The sequence below is a fragment of the Myotis lucifugus genome, unplaced genomic scaffold (genome assembly GCF_000147115.1).
Source record: "Myotis lucifugus unplaced genomic scaffold, Myoluc2.0 scaffold_855, whole genome shotgun sequence".
In the NCBI taxonomy this organism is placed as follows: domain Eukaryota; kingdom Metazoa; phylum Chordata; class Mammalia; order Chiroptera; family Vespertilionidae; genus Myotis; species Myotis lucifugus.
Window position 1 is genome coordinate 138021 of NW_005871903.1, and position 21049 is coordinate 159069.

Here is a 21049-nt window from a genome sequence, read left to right on the forward strand (position 1 = left end):
CACACACACACACACACACACACACACACGGTGCTTCCATAGCTGACTCCTTCCTGGGCTCTCATCCCCTCAATCCTTCAGCCCTGCTGCCAACCACCCTCCCCCAGCCCCCCACTTGTTCCAAAGGCGGCCTCCATAGACATTGCCCAGCTGCCTGAGCAGGCGGCAGCTCTGCCAGCTCTCCTGGCTGCCAGGGCCTGCGGTCTCAGGAAAGGGTGGAACGGCCCCTCCAACCGCCCTGCCTGGCTCTCCCAGCCCTGCCCCAAGCCGTCCTGGCATCATCTGTTCCACCCCCAGGCAGCTCAGAGCCAGGCCCCATCTGCCCGGGGCACTGGCCTTTGTGGCTGGCGGGTAGGACTCTGGATCCGGGCCCACGCCCCCAGGCTCCGAGGTGCCAACCCTGCGGGGGAGTTGCTTAATGACCTTGTGAGCAGTAATTACACCCCAGGGCCCGCTCTTAATAACCACGTATTCTCCCTGTCAATGTGCCTTAATTGAAAATGAGTAGGCGATACAAGTTGCTGTGAAGTTGGCTGGCAAGGCCTTAACGTGATATTAATTGCAGTAATTAGTAGTCACTTTGTGTTGGAGTCATCTATAAATAGGGGGCCCATTAGTTTAGCAAAAGAGCATGATTTAAAATGCAAATAAAAGCCCAATTATACAGATAAATCACCCGTCTTTCCAGCCAATGAAGGGGAGGGGGCACTGCAGCCACTTTGAGGATACCTTGGTCAGTTCAGGGGCTCTGGACTCTTAGCACCACCTGCGCAGCCCATCTGGGCTGCTGTCCCTTTAAATGGGTTTGCCAGGCTCCCTCAGGAGGCTGTCACTCTTGGGGAGTCCCACTGACTCTTTCTGGGCACAACTGGTGGTCAGGCCCCCAAGTAGCTCCTCCCCCTGCCTGCTGATTGGTTCCTTCAGAGCAGTTTTTAAAGGGACAGTAGTGCAAGGTTATCTCTGAGCCCTGGAAGAATGGGCTGTGGTGTGTGTGTGTGTGTGTGTGTGTGTGTGTAGCGGGGGCGGGCCTTTCTGAAGGCAGCTCTTCACAGTCCAGACAGATGAACCGTGGACGCCACGTACTGTCCTGTGCTCCACATGAGCTAGAAAACAGACCCACAACATTGTTCTGGGGGTGAACAACCTAATCTCCACTCCTGCCTCCCACAAAAGCATTCATGGCAGTTACTGGAGGGAGAGGGGGTGGGATTTCTCTCAGGCTTTGGGCAAACACTGGGGGTGGGAATGACTGAAAAGAAGAGGTGCAGGTGGGAGGTGTAAGAGGGCTCAGCTTCAGGGCCGGGGGGACACTGTCCATTCAGCCTTTCTCTGAGGAAGCCACACTGCTCCCAGCCCCTTCTCCCACGCCCGCCCCCACTTCCAACCTCACCGCCAGGGCCGCTGCTGAGATGCCCTGGAGGCGTGGGTGCTCGTCCTTCCCTCCCAGGTCAGTGGAGCTGCTGGAGACCTGGTGCTCGGAGTCCCGATCTGAGCTCTTCCCGAGCCCATGCCACCTGCCACCAGCCCCTGCGCTGCCCAGAGCCGTCACTCCCCCAGGGACAGTTGAGGTTGGTGTTCTCCTGGGATTTGCATGTTAAGGAGGCAGAGCCTGAGCTAAAGCAGCCATCCCCAAGAACAGCAGTTGTCCGGTCCAAGGGGACGTTCCACCATTGCCCGAGAAATGAGGGGAAAGCAGGCAATCTGAGAGTCCGACCTTTTCATTTACCCTCTATTTGATTATCCTTTGATAACACAATGCTTATAACAGGTAGAAGTGCTTGTGATTTTTAATGTCCTATTTGACAAAGTAAAATATTGGCAATCCTATGAGGTCCTAAAAATAGTTTTTAGAAATATTGCCAGAGTATAAAATCCAAATGTCTGAGAGCTGCTGAGCTAAAAGACTGACTCAGGGACTTGAGGCTGATGAGTCAGCAGTGTGTGGGGAGAGCGGGAGGGGACGGTGAAATTGGGACGTGACGGGCAGAAGTTCCTCTCTCTGAAATAGCACCGGAGACGGCTAGATCCTGGCTAAGGGCCTGGAAGGAGGCCCGGGCCGGTCCCATCGGATCTGCCTACATTACAGACGAGGCCCATTTCCTAATCTGTAAGTGACTAGGCCCAGCCACAGTGAGGTGGGGCCCAGGCTCTGGCCATCACACACTGAGGGCGCCTCTTACCTTTCCCCACCAGCCCTTCGTCTGTGTTGGCCCTAAAGCAAGAACCAGAGTAGATGTCCCAGGATAGGCGAGGTAGGTCTTGACCCGCTGTTTCTACTTTTTCTGCAACAGAGATGATTTGTTTCCTCCCGAAATGTAGAAAACAGCCCTGCTGACGATCAGACCAAAAAGTTCCCGAAGGAGCAGAGACCATGCACAGAAGAGCACACACAAGGCCACTCCAGGCCAGTCTCTGAGCGATGGCGCTTCCCTACCAGCGACAGTTCACCACTGTTTTAACCCTCCCACCTCCTCGATAGAAACGAAGATCCCTGTGACTGAATTGCTCTCCTTCTTAAAGGCACCCAACCCCAGACTGGCCTCTGCTTCCCCACCCTCCTCTACCAATCGCTGAGCACCACCCCAAACCCTCCAGGCAGCCCCTCTCAGAACCCTCCTCCTGAGCTGCTCCAGAGTCCTCCGGTGTGCTCTCTGTGCTGCAGCTAAATAAACCAAACTTTTTTCTTTTTAATCCTCACCTGAGGGTGTTTTTCCCCATTGCTTTTCAGAGAGAGTGGAAGAGAGAGAGAAAAATATCTACGTGAGAGACACACATTGACTGGTTGCTTCCTGCATGCACCCCGACTGGGGGCGGGGAGTGAACCTGTGACCCTTCAGTCCACCGGCTGATGGTCTATGGACTGAGCAACCGGCCAGGCTAAACCGAACTTTTTTAAATTACACCTGTGTTCCTGGTGGCATTTGGCTGTTGGGTTTTGAACATCCAACAGTTACTTGAACTGCACTGTTCCAGGCGATGTGGTGATGAAGAAAAGCCATGAATATCAAAACTGTGTGACTTAGGATAGACATACAATATGATCAGTGGAATAGAATTGAGAGTCCAAAAATAAAATGTGTTCATGATCAACTGATTTTTCCACAAGGGTGCCAAGACCATTCAATGGAGAGAAAGCATCATCTTTTCAACAGATGGTGATGGAACAACTAGATAGCCACATACGAAAGAATGAAGTTGGACCCTTACCTCACATCATATACAAAAAATTCACTCAAAATAGATTGAAGACCTAAATCTAAAAGCTAAAGCTATAAAATTCTTGCCCTAACCTGTTTGGCTCAGTGGATAGAGCGTCGGCCTGCGGACTGAAGGGTCCCGGGTTCGATTCCGGTCAAGGGCATGTACCTTTGTTGTGGGCACATCCCCAGTAGGAGATGTGCAGGAGGCAGCTGATCGATGTTTCTCTCTCATCAATGTTTCTAACTCTCTATCCCTCTCCCTTCCTCTCTGTAAAAAAGATCAATAAAATATTTTTAAAAAGCTATAAAATTCTTAAAAGGAAACATAGGGATTAATCTTCAGAAGCTCAGATTTGACAATAGATTGGTTGCACAAGCAACAAAAGAAAAATAAATTGAACTTAATGAAAATTAGAAACATATGTGTTTCAGAGGACACTATCAAGGAAGTGAAAAGACAACCCATACAATAAGAGAAAACATTTGCAGATCAGATGTCCAATAGGGGACTTGTATCTCAAATAAAGAACTCCTACAACTCAATAAAAAGACAACTTTAAAATGGGCAAAAGGTCTTCATAGATTTTTTTCCAAGGAAGATATACAGATGGCCAATAAGCACATAAAAAGACACTTGACATCATTAGTCTGCAGGAAATGCAAACCAAAACTACAATGAGATATCATTTCACACCCACTAGATGGCTATGATCAAAAGTCAGATAACAAGGGTTGATGAGCATATGGAGAGATCCGAACACTCAAATACTTGTAGTGGGAATATAAAATAGTGCAGCCACTTGGAAAGTAGTCTGGCATCAAAAGTTAAACATCGTCCTCGCCAGTTTGGCTCAGTGGATAGAGCATGGGCCTGCGGACTGAAGTGTCAAGGGTTTGATTCTGGTCAAGGATATGTACCTCGGTTGCAGGCTCCTCCCTGGCCCAGGCCCTGTTCAGGCATGTGCAATGTGTTTCTCTCACATTGATGTTTCTCTGTCTTTCCCTTTCTCTTCCACTTTCTAAAAATCAATGGAAAAATATCCTTGGGTGAGGATTTAAAAAAAAAGTTAAACATAGAGTTGTCATTTGACCCAGCAATTCCACTCCTAGGTATTGTGAGCCCTGAGAAAGAAGATACCTACTAAGAAGGGCTCCTTGGTGGCTAACTGGGCCAAATTTTAAAACAAACAAAAACGAGCCTAGCAGTCATTTCTATACAGGGGCCTCTCATGCTAACTGCACTTCAGGAAAAAGCCTGCCCTGAAGATCTGCCTCTGCACTGAACTGCCTGCCTGCACATGTTCCTGCCACCTGAGCCAGCCATTATGGAAGAGTTCCTGGAATCTTATTTCAACCAATAGGATTGAGACTCTTCCTGTCCAGTTGGAGCTGTGTAGCTATATCCCTGCATCTTCACTGACCAATCAGAACCACTCCATTCTGACCAGTCAGAGTAGTACCTTTGGACCAATCAAGCTGCAAAGATTTGGAGTCCTCATTTGCATAAGGATGCACAAATCACAACCAGGGGTGAGGGCTTCTGCCTAAGATGTCTTGCCAAAGTAAAGCAGACTAGCACAGGAACAGAGCAGACTGGCACAGAGCAGAGCTGTCTAGTCAGAGAGCGGCCTTGCCCCAAGATCACCCAGTCCCAGAGCTGCTTCACAACCATGCTGTACCACAAATGAGATGTTTGCACTAAATAAAGTCTCTTTCACCACACCTCAAATTGAGGATCCTGGTTGGCATTAAAATGATTAACAGTATATATATCCAAGAGAAATGAAGACATATCCTATATAATAAAAGCCTAATATGCTAAGTGTCTGATCAACCAGTCAGCCGTTCAATCAAAGCATAATATGCTAATGATATGCTAAGGCTGCTCAACCATTCGCTATGATGTGCACTGACCACCAGGGGGCAGACACTTCGACCTTTAGGTTAGCTTGCTGCTGGGGTTTGGCCAATTGGGACTGAGCAAGACGGGCTAGACATGCCCTGGAGCCCTCCCAAGTCCCCTCCCCAGTTGGCCAACCTCCCACATCCCTCTCCAGCCCTAATCATGCACCAGAGGTCCCTCGGCATGGCCTGCGCCTTCTCGCAATCCCAGACCCCTCAGGGAATGTTGAAGAGCCAGTTTTGGCCTGATCCCGCAGGTCAGGCTGAGGGACCCCACTGGTGCATGAATTTGTGCACCGGGCCTCTAGTGTCCACATAAAAACTCGTACACAAATACTTATGGCAGTGTTATTTACAATAGCCAAAGGTGGAAACAATACAAATGTCTAACTGATAAAGGGATAAAGAAATTGTGGTGGAGGATTCCAAGATGGCAGTGGATTAAGTGGAAGCTACACTGACACTCTCCCAGGACCAAATTGGAATTACAACTAAATTATAGAAAGACCATCCTTAATCATCAACTGAAGACTGGCTGGAGAGAACACTGATAACCAAGGATGTAAAGTGGAGATCACACAGAAACTGACAGGAAGTGCAGACGCAAGAGAGCTGGCCAGGCTCCCACAGAGCAGCTGAAGTCCTGGAGGGATATCTCAGCTGTGGGGGGTTCCCACTGAGAACTCTGGGGTCTAATCTTGAAACTGGGTTCCCCAGCTCAGAGCACCAGAACTGAGAAAATTGTCCACATAACATCTGGCTGTGAAAAGCAATGGGGTTTCTGTCTGCCAGGGAGAGATGGCTGGAAATGCAGGCACCCTCTTAAAAGGCCAACACACAAAATTTCATGTGCAGCCATTCACCTTGGGCTGTGGCAAGGGGAGGGCAGAGTGGACTATAGCTGTGTGAGGAGAGTCCAGGGTTGGGGGCTCTGGAGGTAGAGCTTGGAGGGCTGCCTCCTGGATTCCTGTGCTGAGTCATTCCCCATACTGCAGAGGACATCTTTCTCAGGCAGACCTTAACCATCCAGGCAGCTTGTGCCTGGGGGTGAGCAGTTGCCCCACCCACTGGAAAACCTCTCACCCTACCCTGCGGAGTTTACGCCTTGCTATGATCTACAGCCTGATGCTCATTAAGAGACTGAGCATAACAATCAGCCTGCAGAAAAAGGCAGTTTTCTGGGTGTTTTGAGTCTTTGCCTGATCTGCTTCTGGACCAGGGTCTAGGAAAACAAACCTTGGTGCGCATCTCGGTCCTTTCCAAATGCACCCAGTCCCAGCAGAGGGAGCCACAAGCTGTGGATTGCTGAGAGCTCCAAACAGGGCACTCAGGGGCAGTCACAAACGTCTGACATTGTCCTGCACCAGAGACCCCCCAAAAGACTGGGAGTCCTAGCAGATCTAATACATAGAAACAAACCCAAACAGGCAGTCAAAGTGGAGAGACAAAAAACAAGCCCCAAATGAAAGAACAAGAGGATTCTCCAGAAGAAGAGCTAAATGAAATGGAGTTAAGCAATTTTTCAGATATAGAGTTCAGAATCATGATTACAAGAATGCTCAACAGCATGCAAAAAGATATAGAAACTATGAAAAATGACCAGTTGAAAATAAAAAATGACATAGCAGTAATAAAGAATACATTGGCCCTAGCTGGTTTGGCTCAGTGGATAGAGTGTCGGCCTGCAGACTGGAGGGTCCTGGGTTCAATTCCAGTCGAGGGCACATGCTCGGATTACAGGCTTAATCCCCAGTAGGGGGTGTGCAGGAGGCAGCCAATCAATGATTCTCTCTCATCATTGATGTTTCTATCTCTCTCTCCCTCTCCCTTCCTCTCTGAAATCAATAAAAATACTTTTTTTAAAAGAATACATTGGAAAGAATAAACAGCAGATTAGAGGAAGCTGAGGATCAGATCAGCAAATTAGAGGACAGGGTAGAAAAAAAATCAGTCAGAGAAGCAAAAAGAAAAAGCAAAGAACATGAGGACAGTTTAAGGCAGCGGTTCTCAACCTTTGGGTCTCGACCCCTTTGGGGGTCGAACGACCCTTTCACAGGGGTCGCCTAAGACCATCGGAAAACACATATTTTTGATGGTCTTAGGAACCAAGACACTGCTCCTCTATCCGTCTCCAGGCGGGTCCACCCACATGCAGATACGCCCACATACGAGTACCCAGCGTGATGACATCATCGCGCCAACCCCATCACATACACCCCGTACAAATACAGGTGTATGTGACAGGGTTGGAGCCATAATGTACTTATGTGGACCAGTCACACATGTGTAGAGAGCAGCTACTGTGTAGAAAGCAGTTGCTGTGTTGAAAGCAGCTACTCTGTTAAAAGCAGCTACTGTGTTGAAAGCAGCAGTATTGGAGGTAAAATGACACTTCATGAATTATAATTACTGGGTAAATGTAAAATCATGTACTGTAAAATATCTGTACCATGGGAACTTAATCTGGATGCTGATCGGTCTTTTTATATTCAGCTGTGGTTGATGTGAATACTGCCCCCTTGTGATAGTAACAGGTAAGTAAAAAAAACAACACAGAATGGTAAATCATAGGACACTTTAATGAACTGTATTGACTTAACTATGCCATGTATCATCTTTTGTATTATTAAAGCTATTGTCTTATATTATTTTCATTAGCAAACCATCCCATGACAATGGATCATGTAGAGAAGAACATTAAGAAAAGAAAATATAGTGAGGATTTTTTACAGTATGGTTTTACCTCAATAATTACAGCAGGAATTGAGAAACTGCAATGTGTTATTTGTTGTGAAGTTCTATCAGCCGAATCTGTGAAGCCAAACAAACTAAAACACAATTTTGATAGCAAGCATCCGAGCTTTGTCGGCAAGGATACCAACTATTTTAGAAGCAAAGCTGATGGACTCAAGAAAGCCAGACTTGACACTGGTGGCAAGTACCACAAACAAAATGTAGCAGCCATTGAAGCTTCATATTTGGTGGCACTCAGAATCGACAGAGCTATGAAATCTCACACCATTGCTGAGGATTTACTGTTGCCAGCAGCCAAAGACATTGTTTGGGTTATGATCGGAGATGAATTTGTTACAAAATTGAGTGCAATTTCCTTATCTAACGACACTGTCCGCAGAAGAATAGATGACATGTCTGCTGATATTCTTGATCAGGTAATCCAGGAAATTAAATCTGCTCCACTTCCAATATTTAGTCTCCAGCTTGATGAATCTACAGACGTTGCAAACTGTTCACAGTTACTGGTTTACGTGAGGTATATTATGATGGCGACTTTAAAGATGAGTTTCTTTTTTGCAAACCTCTTGAAATGACAACTACTGCACGTGATGTATTTGACACCGTTGGTTCATTTCTGAAAGAGCATCTCTTGGAAAAAGGTTTGTGGTGTTTGCACAGATGGTGCTCCAGCTCTGCTAGGATGTCGATCTGGATTTCGATGTTTGGTACTGAATGAGTCACCAAAAGTCATAGGAACTCACTGTATGATTCATCAGCAAATATTAGCAACAAAGACGCTGCCCCAAGAGTTAAAAGAAGTAATGAAACGTGTCATAAGTTGTGTCAATTTTGTAAAGGTGAGCACTTTAAACAGTCTACTGTTTTTGCAACTGTGCAATGAGTTGGATGCTCTGAACAATGCTCTGCTATTTCACACTGAAGTGAGATGGTTGTCAAGAGGGAAAATTTTAAAACGTGTTTTTGAGCTTCGTGATGAACTCAAAACGTGTTTTTTTAAAATATACATTTTATTGATTTTTTACAGAGAGGAAGGAAGAGGGATAGAGAGTTAGAAACATCGATGAGAGAGAAGCATCGATCAGCTGCCTCCTGCATACCCCCTACTGGGGATGTGCCCGCAACCAAGGTACATGCCCTTGACCAGAATCGAACCTGGGACCCTTCAGTCCCCAGGCTGACGCTTTATCCACTGAGCCAAACTGGCTAGGGCTCAAAAACGTTTTTTAATCAGAAAGCAAGACCACAGTTCGAGGCACTTTTTGGCAATAAAAGTGAACTGCAGAAAATAGCTTACTTGGTTGACATCTTTGCCATCTTGAATGAGTTAAATTTATCACTGCAAGGATGAAATGCAACATGCCTCGATTTGTCTGAAAAGATCTAATCACTCCAAATGAAACTTCAGCTTTGGCAAAAAAAAATTGATGAAAATAAAATTTACATGTTGCCTACCTTATCTGTTTTCTTTGAGGAACATGACATTGAACCAGACAAAAGGATTATGATGATAATTTCTGTGAAAGAACACTTGCACATGCTTGCAGATGAAATTTCATCATACTTTCCAAATCTACCTGACACCCCATTTGCACTTGCCAGAAGCCCATTCACAGTCAAAGTTGTAGATGTTCCTGAGACAGCACAAGAGGAATTCATTGAACTTATTAACAACAATGCAGCGAGAACTGATTTCTCTACAATGCCAGTTACAAAATTCTGGATCAAGTGTTTGCAGTCATATCCTGTTCTGTCTGAGACTGTTGCACCTTCTTCTTCCATTTCCAACAACATATCTTTGTGAAACAGGGTTTTCCAGCTAGTTGGTTATCAAGTCTAAATACAGAAGTAGACTTGTTGTGGAAGATGATCTTTGTTGTGCTCTTGAAAAGACTTCCCCAAGAATTTCTGATTTGGTGAGAAAGAAGCAATCTCAACCTTCGCACTGACGTTGACTTTTTACGCATACTGTCACAAAATGTAGCAATGTACTTTACTGTTGTTATATTAAGACTGTTACCCATGCTACACCATGCTTCAAGACAAAATTTCATTTATTTGTAATTAAAAATAAATATTTCACAATATATAATTACATATTGTTTTTGTGATTAATCACTATGCTTTAATTATGTTCAATTGTAACAATGAAAATACATCCTGCATATCAGATATTTACATTACGATTCATAACAGTAGCAAAATTACAGTTATGAAGTAGCAAGGAAAATAATTTTATGGTTGGGGGTCACCACAACATGAGGAACTATATTAAAGGGTCACGCAGCATTAGGAAGGTTGAGAACCACTGGTTTAAGGGAGCTATGCAACAAATGTAATGATATCCACATCATAGGAGTACCAGAAGGTAAAGAAACTGAGCACGGTATAGAGAACCTATTTGAAGAAATTATATCAGAAAACTTCCCTAACCAGGTGAAGGAAAAAGGCACACAAATTCAGGAGGCACAGAGAGTGCTAAGCAAGAAGAACCAAAAAAGGCCTATGCCCAAACACATCATAATTAAAATGCCAAAGAGAGTATTTTAAAGGAAGCAGGAGAAAAGCAACCTGTTACCTACAAAGGAGCTCCCATAAGGCTTTCAGCTGATTTATCATCAGAAACTACAGGCCAGAAGGGAAGGGCATGAAGTATTCAAGGTAATGAAAAGCAAGGATCTGAAACCAAGACTGCTCTATCCAGCAAGTCTATCATTCAAAATAGATGGTGAAGTGAAGTTTCCCAGACAAAAAAAAAAAAAAAAAAAAAAAAAAAAAAGGCTAAAGGAGTGACCAAACCAACATTGCAAGAAATGCTAGATCAAACATTTCTGTGCCTTACTCATCAGTAGTGTTGTCTGCCCAGGGTATCCTATATAATAAAAGCCTACTATGCTAAGTGTCTGGTCATCCAGTTGGCCATTCAACCAATCAAAGCGTAATATGCTAATGATATGTTAAGGAAGCTCAACCGCTCGCTGTGACGTGCACTTACCACCAGGGGGCAGACAGTTGACCAGTCGCTATGACATGCACTGACCCCCAGGGGGCCGACACTCTAACCCAGGGGTGGGCAAACTTTTTGACTCGAGGGCCACAATGGGTTCTTAAACTGAACCGGAGGGCCGGAACAAAAGCATGGATGGAGTGTTTGTGTGAACTAACATAAATTCAAAGTAAACATCATTACATAAAAGGGTACAGTCTTTTTTTTTTTTTTAGTTTTATTCATTTCAAACGGGCTGGATCCGGCCCTCGGGCCGTAGTTTGCCCACGGCTGCTCTAACCAGTAGGTTAGCTTGCTGCTGGGGTCCAGCCAATCGGGACTGAGTGAGATGGGCTGGACATGCCCTGGAGCCTTCCTGCGGTCCCTCCCTAGCTGTCCAACCTCCCGCGTCCTTTCCCAGCCCCAATTGTGCACTGGTGGGGTCCCTCGGCCTGACCTGTGCCCTTTCGAAATCCAGGCTATGGGACCCCTTCTCTGAGTGCATGAATTTCATGCACCGGGCCTCCAATTAGGTATAAAAGCCTCTCTTACATAATGGACCGAGAATGTGAATGGGCAATCAGAATACAAAATTCTAATCCTGGCTCTGTCATTAACAAGTTACATAATCTAGAACAAGTCATTTTTGTTTGTTTGTTTTTATTTTTTTGTGTTTTTTTTTTTATTGTTGTTGTTAATCTTCACCCGAGAATATTTTTCTATTGATTTTTAGAGAGAGAGGAAGAGAGAGGAAGAGACAGAGAGAGAAACATTTATTGGTTGCCTCCTGCACGCACCCCAACCAGGGCCAGGGATCGAGCCTGCAACCAAGGTAAGTGCCCTTGGTTGCAGGAATCAGGACCCTCCAGTCCATGGGCCAATGCTCTATCCACTGAGCCAAGACTGCTAGGCTTTTTTGGGGGGGGGAAGGGGGTTAAGTCATTTTTAAGAATGACTTTTACAGACTCAATTTTTATATCCTTTCAATAGGAGTGTTGGGCTATAATAGTTTTGAAAGGCATTTGTCACTTCTCCAGGAATAAAGAGCCTTCTGTGTTCCGAGTATCACGCTGGACACTTGGAATGTGCTGCTGGACGGCAGACTTGGAATCTGCCCTCATGGAGCTTACATTGCAACGGGGACGACACATTTATTTAAAATTGACATGAATTTATAGGCACAACAGATGGACCAAGAAAAGGAACAATGTGCTTTGGAGCACGTGACCAACATTCCTTCCATGTTGTAAATACTGAGGACGATGTTTTATTTTCTCTGGGGAAAAACCCAGAATTCACAGGAGGAGAAATCATAACATGAGAAAGTCTGGCTCCTGGTTGTGGGTGAAGCTTGGCAATGGGTGAAAAGCTAATTGGCATCGCCTCCCTGACTCTCAGCTTTCCAAGAATGTAAGGTCAGATGAAGGCGCACAGACACCTCACTAGCCCACACTGATACCCAACCGAAACAAAAGGTGGTTAACATGGAAAGGGTCGTGGTAGGTAGGGTGGCAACTTATTCTCCTACATTTCTCCTAACGCAGTGTGATTTGGGTTGAATATGAGTCAAAACTTCCTGCCTGGTGTGTACTGAGCAAGACCTGGTCCTTGGACATTCACAATAATGATGGACCATACACAGCTGGTCATCTGCTCAGAGAGTTTAGCTAGAGATAAAAAGATGTACCACATAACTTCTGAGGTTCCTATACACCCTCCAAGCCTATGAAAATGACTGTATAAGAAATAAGAATATGCCAAAACTGGTTTGGCTCGGTGGATAGAGCGTCGGCCTGCGGACTGAAAGGTCCCAGGTTCGATTCCGGTCAAGGGCATGTACCTGGGTTGCGGGCACATCCCCAGTAGGAGATGTGCAGGAGGCAGCTGGTCAATGTTTCTCTCTCATCGATGTTTCTAACTCTCTATCTCTCTCCCTTCCTCTCTGTAAAAAATCAATAAAATATATTTTTAAAAAAAAGAAAAGAAATAAGAATAAATGTAGGCAATTAAAATCCCTCTGATTTATAAATGTGAAAAAAATAAAATATGGTATATTGTACAATGGAATGGTATTCAGCCCTAAAAAGGAATGAAGTATTGCTCCACGCTACAACATGGATGATCCTTGAAAACATCATGCTCATGAAGGAAGCCAACCAGAAAGACCACATGTTATGTGACTTACATGAAATTTCCAGACTAGGCAGATCTGCAGAAACAAAGTAGGTTAGTGGTTGCTCATGGCTGAGAGGAGTGAGGGATGGGGCGAGAGCTGAAGAGAACAGGGCTTCTTTTCAAGGTGAAGGAAATGTTCTGAAATTGATTGTGGTGATGGTTGCGCCTATCTGTGAATATTCTAATTCAATACTATTGGATTTTACACTTTAAGTGGATAAATCGTATGGCATGTAAGTTACATCTCAATAAAACTGCTTCAAAGAAAGTAGAGCCAGGGCCTTCCCCCGGAGGCTCCATTCTGGAGGAGAAGGTCTGCAGGAATCAGATCACAGACACAGTTCCCATGGGCACGGGGCCGTGGCAAAGCCCGGGGCCAGGAGACCGCACCGAGGGCGCCCTCGCAGGGGCTGGGGAGCTGGTCAGCAAGGCTGCTCTGGGGACGTGATTCTTTTAACACCGGTTTTTATTTTACAGCTTTAATGAGTTGTTTTTTTTTAATGTTTTGGCCATAATTTTATTTAACATAAAATAACCCCTCCAACTTTACTGAGGGGTTGACCGCGTCCATGACCAAACCCGCCTCTGAGCGGCATTTGGTTGTTGACCCAGCCCCAGCCCCGGCCGGCATTCTCCTCGGCGGGTGGGGGGAGGGGCACATCACTCTCCCTCTGTGGGTGTCTCTGTCAGCTTCCCCTCCTGTGAATCGCAGGTCACTCCCCGTCCAGATCTTTGGGCGGCCAGTCTCAGGGCGGCTGCGGCGCAGGGTGGCGGGCACGATCTCGGGGGGCAGGTGCAGGTAATCGCGGAGGTACTGGATGCCCTCGTTGGTGAGGTACCAGTAGGAGTGTCTCCAGGCAAACTGTTCCTTCACGTAGCCCCGGGACTTGAGAGACTGCAAGACAGAAAACTGTGGCTGAGACCTAACCAGAGGCTTGACGCTAGGAACGCGGTGCATGGGGAGCTGGCTGCGCAGTAGGCAGGTGTTCAGGTGCATCTACCTCACGGCCTGTCAAGGCAGCAAGCAGCGCGGGCTGTCCTGACCTCCTGGGCTTGGCCTTGAGCAGCCGCAGAAAACCCCTCCATCGGCACCCACTCCAGCAGCGCCCGGCCGGCTACCTGCATGGCCTTCATGACGTGGAGATTGGGCACGTTCTTGTCCGCCAGCTCGGGGTGCTTGGGCATGTGCACGTCCTTCTTGGCCACCATCACCCCCTCCTTGAAGAGGAGCTCGTAAATGGCAACCGGTTCTTTCGGGGCATCTGGAGCCAGAACTGCAAAGCAACGAGTTACATTTTATAGATCATAACACTCACCATCTCACATGGACAATATTTGGTGAATTTACTGTGTGCTGCCACCATCAACCATAACACAGTTTAGAACATTTTCCTCACCCCAAAAAGACTCCTTAAGCTCAAATACAGCCAATGCCATTCCCTGCGACTACTAATCTACTTTCTGCTTCTGCTCTGCCTTTTCTGGAAATTTCATATGAACAGATTACAACACGGCGTCGGCTGTCCGGCTTTGGAGGCCCGTGTTGCCGAGGTGCCCATGCCCAGCCTCTCTGTGGCTGACTAGCTCTCCCCTGAACGGACAGACCGCTTTGTTCCTCAGCCCCAGCGGGGGCACTCAGGCTGCCTCCAGTTTGGGGCTCTTATGAATAAGCTGCTGTGAGCGTTTCACACACGTCTTTGTGCGTTTTCCTCTCTCTTGGAGAGATGCCTAGGAGTGGAATTGCTGAGTCATACGGGAAATTTAACTTCTTTAAAGACTTTCTTTCCATCCTGGCTGGTGTGGCTCAGTTGGTTGAGCATCATCCCGGCCACCAAAGGTCACGGGTTCAATTCCACATCAGGGCACATGCTTGGGTTTTGAGTTCAATCCCCAGTAGGGGGCGTGCGGGAGGCAGCCGATCAAAGATATTCTCTCTCTCTCTCTCTCTCTCTCTCTCTCTCTCTCTCTCTCTCTCTCCCTCTCTCAAAAAATTTTAATTTAAAAATAAAAAAGCCTTTATTTTCCAAAGTCCCACCATTTCTACTTTCTCTGGGGAAATGACATGTAAGCTGAGACCGAACAGGGGAGAAGGAGCGGCCTTGCAGTGTGAGGGATGGTGTGTGAAGGCCCCGAGGCCCGGGAGGGTAAACGCTTACCTGGATAGAGGAGCTGTGTCCCCTAGGAAAAACGGGTGAGGTTCTTTACATTGAACTCGAAAATACGAAACTGTGAGGACACAAAAACGAGTGCGAGGACTAGAGAGAATGTGTCACATCAGGAACCTGCGGGAAGGGACCAGCAGCCACAAGCAGGGGTGGGGCTCCCAGAAGCTGAGAGCAGCTGACGTGAGGAGCGGGAAGGCTCCTGGGGCCTGTGTCTTGGGGCTGCAACTTTACTTGCCCTGGAGGCAGTGAGAACCCCTGGGGGCCTGGCGCTGCCAGGGCGGGAGGCCCTGGGGACCGTGCAGAGACTGGGTTAGAGGAGGGAGAGACAGGGACAGTCACTCTGCTGTGACCGCAGTCATCCAGGCAAGATGCCAGGAGCTGGAGATGGTGAGGGGCGGGGCGTGGTGACGGACTCGGGGGCGAGATGGAGGAGTCCAGCACGTCTCCAGGTGTCTGGCTTGGGCTGAACCCGGGGGAAGCTGCAGACGGGACAGCACTCTGTCGGGGAGGAGGGGAGGTGCCGAGGTGTCCATTATAGACACTCGGGTTCGAGAGCCTGTGCGCAGGGCCTGCCCCTGGGAGAGCAGCGTGTGGACTCGTGTCCTCGGGAGCGGCCCCTCCTTGTGAAACACGCCCCTGATGTAGGGAGCCCCCCATCTGTCTTGTTCCAAGTACGGGACAGCCCCTGAGAGCTGTGCCTTTCAACAAGCCCCTGAGGTTTGGGAACGATCGCATCACATGACACACCAAAGGGTGTCCTCCGGGCTGGCTCTCTGCCTCGTCCCGGCTTTGCCCTCCGCCCCCTTCTGGTGTCTGGGCCCAGCGATCCCGCATCCAGAGAACAAGGGTTCCCCCGCCCCAGAGTCTGCTAGCCCCCACTCTCCACTGTCCTCTGCACACTCCCGATTTGCAGCTGGGCATGTCATGCCTTCCCAACGCTGCTTGCAGCTGGATGTGGCCATAGGACTGAGTCTGGACCCCAAGTGGCGGTGTCTTTCCAAGAAGTAAAGGGGGGAGATGTGGCCTCATAGCTCCTCTTCCTGACAGTGGGGTGCAGGTGTGATGTCTGAGCTCCAGCAGCAACCCTGGATCCTGGAGTGGGAGTGACCTCGGGAATGGAAGCCGCACACGATGGAGCAAGAAGATAGAAGCCCGACAGGACCTGCATTGTCCAACTTCACGTTCCATTCTGCGGTGAGCAGAACGCAGAACACAAAGCGAAAGGCACCCCAAAGTGTGTGAGCAGAGCCTGAGCCTGCACCGAGCGCCATGCCAGCCTCTGCCCACCTCTGGACATCAGCGGACAAGGACATGCTTCCATTGTGAGCAACCACCTGAGGGCTTTCTGCTCTCTGCGCTGGTTCTGCCCTAATACCTGGGTCTGAAACCCAGTCCCACCTCCTCCTTTCCTTGCCAGGTCCCTATGTGGCCAGGATGGGTGAGTGTTGGTTCCCACCCCCACCCTCACCCTGAGAGTGGCCCCACAGGCAACCCACAGACATGGCAGAGCCGGGATTGCAAACCCAGGCCATTCTGCCTTACGTCTCACCGGCTCATACTGTCTGATTGTCTATGGCCAACTCCAAACCGAGTGCTTCACACTGTGCTCTATTTCTCATGGGTTCGCGGGCTCACCAGGCATTTCTAACTGAGGGTCCCTCATGAGGCTGCGGTCAGATGGCGCCGGGGCAGGCGTCATCTGGAGGCTGGACGGGGCTGGACGTCCAAGGCGACTTCCTCCCGCCTGGCAGGTGGTGCGGGCTGTGAGCCCAGCAGGGGCTGTTGGCAGGCCCCTACCTGCTCCTCACAGCGTGGAGGCAGCATTCCCAGAAGTCTCCGGGAGTGAGCATCCCGAGACCCTGCAGAAGCCACCAGGCTTCTAAGGCACCAGCTCCTAAGCCACGCGCGTCGCTGCTGCCATGTGGCCTGGGCCAGCGCAGGCCCAGGGAGGACGAGCAGGGGTGACTACCAGGAAGCAGGGCTCACCGGGCCACCTGATTGGATAGGAGCCCAGCGCTGCGTTCAGAGGCGCAGACGGGCAGCAGCGGCGTCCACCCGCTGACTGGGAGCCCGGGAATGGGTGAGCTCTGTGCGCTCCGAGTGTGTGTGCGGCATGCGTGGGCCTGTGCAGTGCACGTTGCGCGTTAGGGGGATGTCTATGTGGTGTGTGCTGTGTGGCAGGAGCAGTGTGGGAGTGGGGTGACACATGTGTCTGCACGTGGTTGGGAGCTGGAGCTGGCAGAGAATGTGGACTCGGGAGGGTGTGTCTAAATCAGTCTTCAGCGGTCTGGGTCCCTTGCCGGCTGCTTCCCACTTTCCTCCGGCAGAGCCTCTGCCAGCGCCAGGCAGGGAGGAAGGCACCAGAGGCCCGCCGGGGGGAGGGGCTGGGCCGGGGCCTCCTCGCTGCCCACTCACAGGGCAGCAGGTCCGGGTGGGGGTCCCAGTGAGGAGGGCGGGGCTTCTGAACGCCTCCTCCCCTGCAGCTCCCAGAGGCAGCTCTTGTCCCACCTCCGCCCCAAGCAGGAGGCCTCTGAGGAGGGAGTGTGGGCCCTGGGGTCCCAGATGCAGAGATCACGGGGTTCCACTCCTGCCACACGACTGTGGGCAGGTCCCTTGCATGCTCTGAGCCAACCAGAAGGGCTGGATTGGACCCCTTAGATTTCATGCCGCCCAGCACCGGGCAGACTCCACTCAGCCTCCCTTGCACTCGCTCTCATTCACGTTCTACCTGTGAACCCCGGAAGGGCCCACAGAGACAGGACAGCACCTACGCCCCAGAGGTGACCTCAGGCAGACTCCTGAGCCAGAGGCCCCCCTCCGTCAGGCAGGGCCCAGCAGTGGCAGGGGAGGGAGCAGAGGGGAGCTCATCTTCCTGGAATATTAATGGCCCGTCAGGAGTGCTGGGCCGAGCTGAGCAGCAATCTGCCTTTATTAAGGAGGCAGGCAGCAGCTGGAGCCCATGGGCTGGACAGGAGGGAGGAAGGCAGCAGCAGCTGGCAGGGCCCGGAGGGGGGGCGGGGCAGCAGGTAGACAGCTGAGGAGGTGCCTCCTCACCCCCTCCCCGCCCCTGCCACCTGCCCTCCCACCTGTGCCTCAGAGCCCCCTCCCACCTCAGCCTCTGTGCCTACCCCTACCCCACACCCTCACCTCCTCTGCTCCTCGTCCAGGAAGCCCCTGGCAGTCATGCCTGGCTGGGAATCCGCATGGCCTCCACTGAGCTGGGCTGTCACCTGCGCATCCTTCTCTAGCCCGGAGGTTCTCCGCCTACAGCGCGAGGTCACACCGGTGCCTGAGAGTCATGGTCCCGATGCCACCCCCCCTCTCCCCCCCCCCGGACCCTCCTGCACCCGAAGGCCTTGTGGGGATGTCAGGGTTCATTTCCCAGGTGCTCCCACATGCAGCGCTGAGACACCTGCCTGGCCTCGGGGACCCCCTGCCCAGCACCCACTGCCGCTCCTGAGTGCTGGCACTTCCCGTGCTCACAGGAAGCACAGCGCCTCCTCATCACACACTCACTGAACCTCACAACCATTCAGGGGCCCAACTGTGATGCCCAGTTCACAGATGGGGAAACTGGGGCACAGAGAGGTGCAGTAACAGGCCCAAGATCGCACCAACGCAGCAGTGCGCTCTGAGCCGGGCTCCTAACCCCTCGGCCAGGTGCCTGGGGGCGGGGCCTGTGAGGAGAGAGGTCCTTTGGGGGAGGACAGAGGCAACCAACTCGAAGCAGCGCCAGGGAGTGCAGGTCCCGGGAGAGAGCGAGAGAGCCAAGCGCTCCAGCCCCACCAAAGGCCGGCCGCCAAGAGCTGGCCCGGGTTCCTGAGGCCTCAGAGGCTGCTCCTGTGCCCACATTACTGAGGGGCCTGCGGCTGGGCGTGGGGAGGGAAGGGGCCGGGCAGCTTCTCAGGCCAGTGTGGGTAGAGGATGAGGAGGGTCCCTGGGGCTGGGTGGGAGGGCTTCCTGCTTGACGGATGCCCTGGACACTTGGGGTGCACGGGGTGGCGCAGGTGTGGGGGCCGCCTGTGAGCCCGAGCCCACGGTGCCTGGCCACGCTGCCCCGGGCCCCCGAGGCCCTCTGCTCACGGGAAGCAGCGCACACCGGCCGCACAGCTGTGGTTCCTCTGTTGGCTAGGGGGGAGCACCCACAGCCAGGCCAATTGCACTCATTTATTTATTTTATTTTTTAAAACATATTTTTATTGATTTCAGAGAGGAAGGAAGAGGGAGAGAGAGATAGAAACATCACTGATAAGAGAGAATCATTGATTGGCTGCCTTCTGCACCCCCCTATTGGGGATTGAACCCGAAACCCAGGCATGTGCCCTTGACCAGAATCGAACCCGGGACCCTTCAGTCCGCAGGCCAACGCTCCATCCACTGAGCCAAACCAGCCAGGGCTGCACTCATTTATTTAAGCCGCCACCGGACAGGGTTATGAGCCAAGATTAGCCACTGGCCTCTGGCTGGAAGCAATACATATTCCCTCCCTTCTGCCTCATCAAATTGAATCAGTTTATTAAAGTTGCTCACAATTGATTGGTTCTGATTCCCCAACAGTGGAGAAGAGCAATGAGTCACTGGGCCTCAGGGCCAAATTCCACTCACCAAAATGAAGCCGCCAGCCAGAGGGGCCCAGCCAGCCTGTCACCTGCCACCTTCACCTTCCCACTGAGCGGCCCCAGCCCCCAAGCCAAAGGCTGCCTTGCCCCACCCCAGGGCTTGGGGACACAGCCACACCCAGCTGCATCCCCAAATCCTGGCCCCTGTCATGACCCCAAACACCTCACACTGAACCAAGCCCTGGCCCCCCTGCCTCCCCAGGGCACGCCCAGCTGTGTGTGCATCCTTCCGTGCGTCCGTCCGAGGCAGAGCCCGGCAGATTGGCGCCTCCCCCAGATGCCACCAGTCAGGTGCCGCCACCTGGGTCATGAGCATCAGTCCTTACGAGCCCGCTAACATTTGCTGCGAGTTCCCCATGTACCAGGGGCTGTGGTGTGAACTCGCCTAACGGTGTAGACCAGTGGTTCTCAACCTTCTGGCCCTTTAAATACAGTTCCTCATGTTGTGACCCAGCCATAAAATTATTTTCTTTGCTACTTCATAACTGTAATGTTGCTACTGTTATTCGTAATGTAAATATCTGATATGCAGGATGGCCTTAGGCGACCCCTGTGAAAGGGTCGTTCAATTGCCAAAGGGGTCGCGACCCACAGGTTGAGAACCGCTGGTATAGACGCTATGGTTATCTCCACTTTCTCGCTGGGGACACAGAGACAGGAGGTTAAGTGGCTTGCCCAAGGTCACGCAGCAGTAGGTGGCGGTGGCACACACAGCAGGTGAGCCATCCGAACGCTATCCCAAGCCCCTGTCCCTCCCTTCCCTGATCCTGCGGCTAGAAGGCCAAAGGCAGGCCTTCCCAGCCCCTCTTGCTGCTAAGCAGCCTGGGGCACAATTGTGACCAATGAGCAGGAGGTGGAAGCCGGGAGCAGCCGCTCCTTTCCGAGTGAAGTGGCCGCTGCAGGAGCCTTTGCCCCCCTTTTTCCCTCTCCTTTCTGGTGTCCCTCCCCCTTCGCCTGGTTCGAGGGGAGCACAGATGTGGTGGCCAGAGGTGCAGCAGCCACCGTGTGACGATGAGGACGAGGTCAACATGCTCAATGTGACGGAGCCCGTCCCCAGCGATACCTTTAGCCACCGCACCAGCTCAGGGCCCGTCTCCAGACTTGCTCTGGGACGAGGCAGACGCAGCCTCACCCACCTTCCTGTCCTCACTCGGACGCTCTCCTGGGCTCACCAGCCCTGCTCCGAGCCCTGGGCCCAGCCGTCTCGTCCGCCTGTCCCTGAACTTGCAGGGCCACGTTGGAGGCTCC

At 50.7% G+C, this 21049-nt stretch overlaps 1 protein-coding gene across 1 annotated transcript; it reads right to left on the minus strand.

The window, feature by feature from the left end:
* Positions 1–13262: 13262 nt before the first annotated feature.
* LOC102427106 (40S ribosomal protein S10-like) lies at positions 13263–16881 on the minus strand. Its single transcript, XM_023747375.1, is given in 6 exon segments — positions 13263–13318; positions 13568–13612; positions 13615–13912; positions 14137–14291; positions 16228–16371; positions 16818–16881. Coding segments are annotated over 6 exon segments (762 nt in total).
* Positions 16882–21049: the final 4168 nt, after the last annotated feature.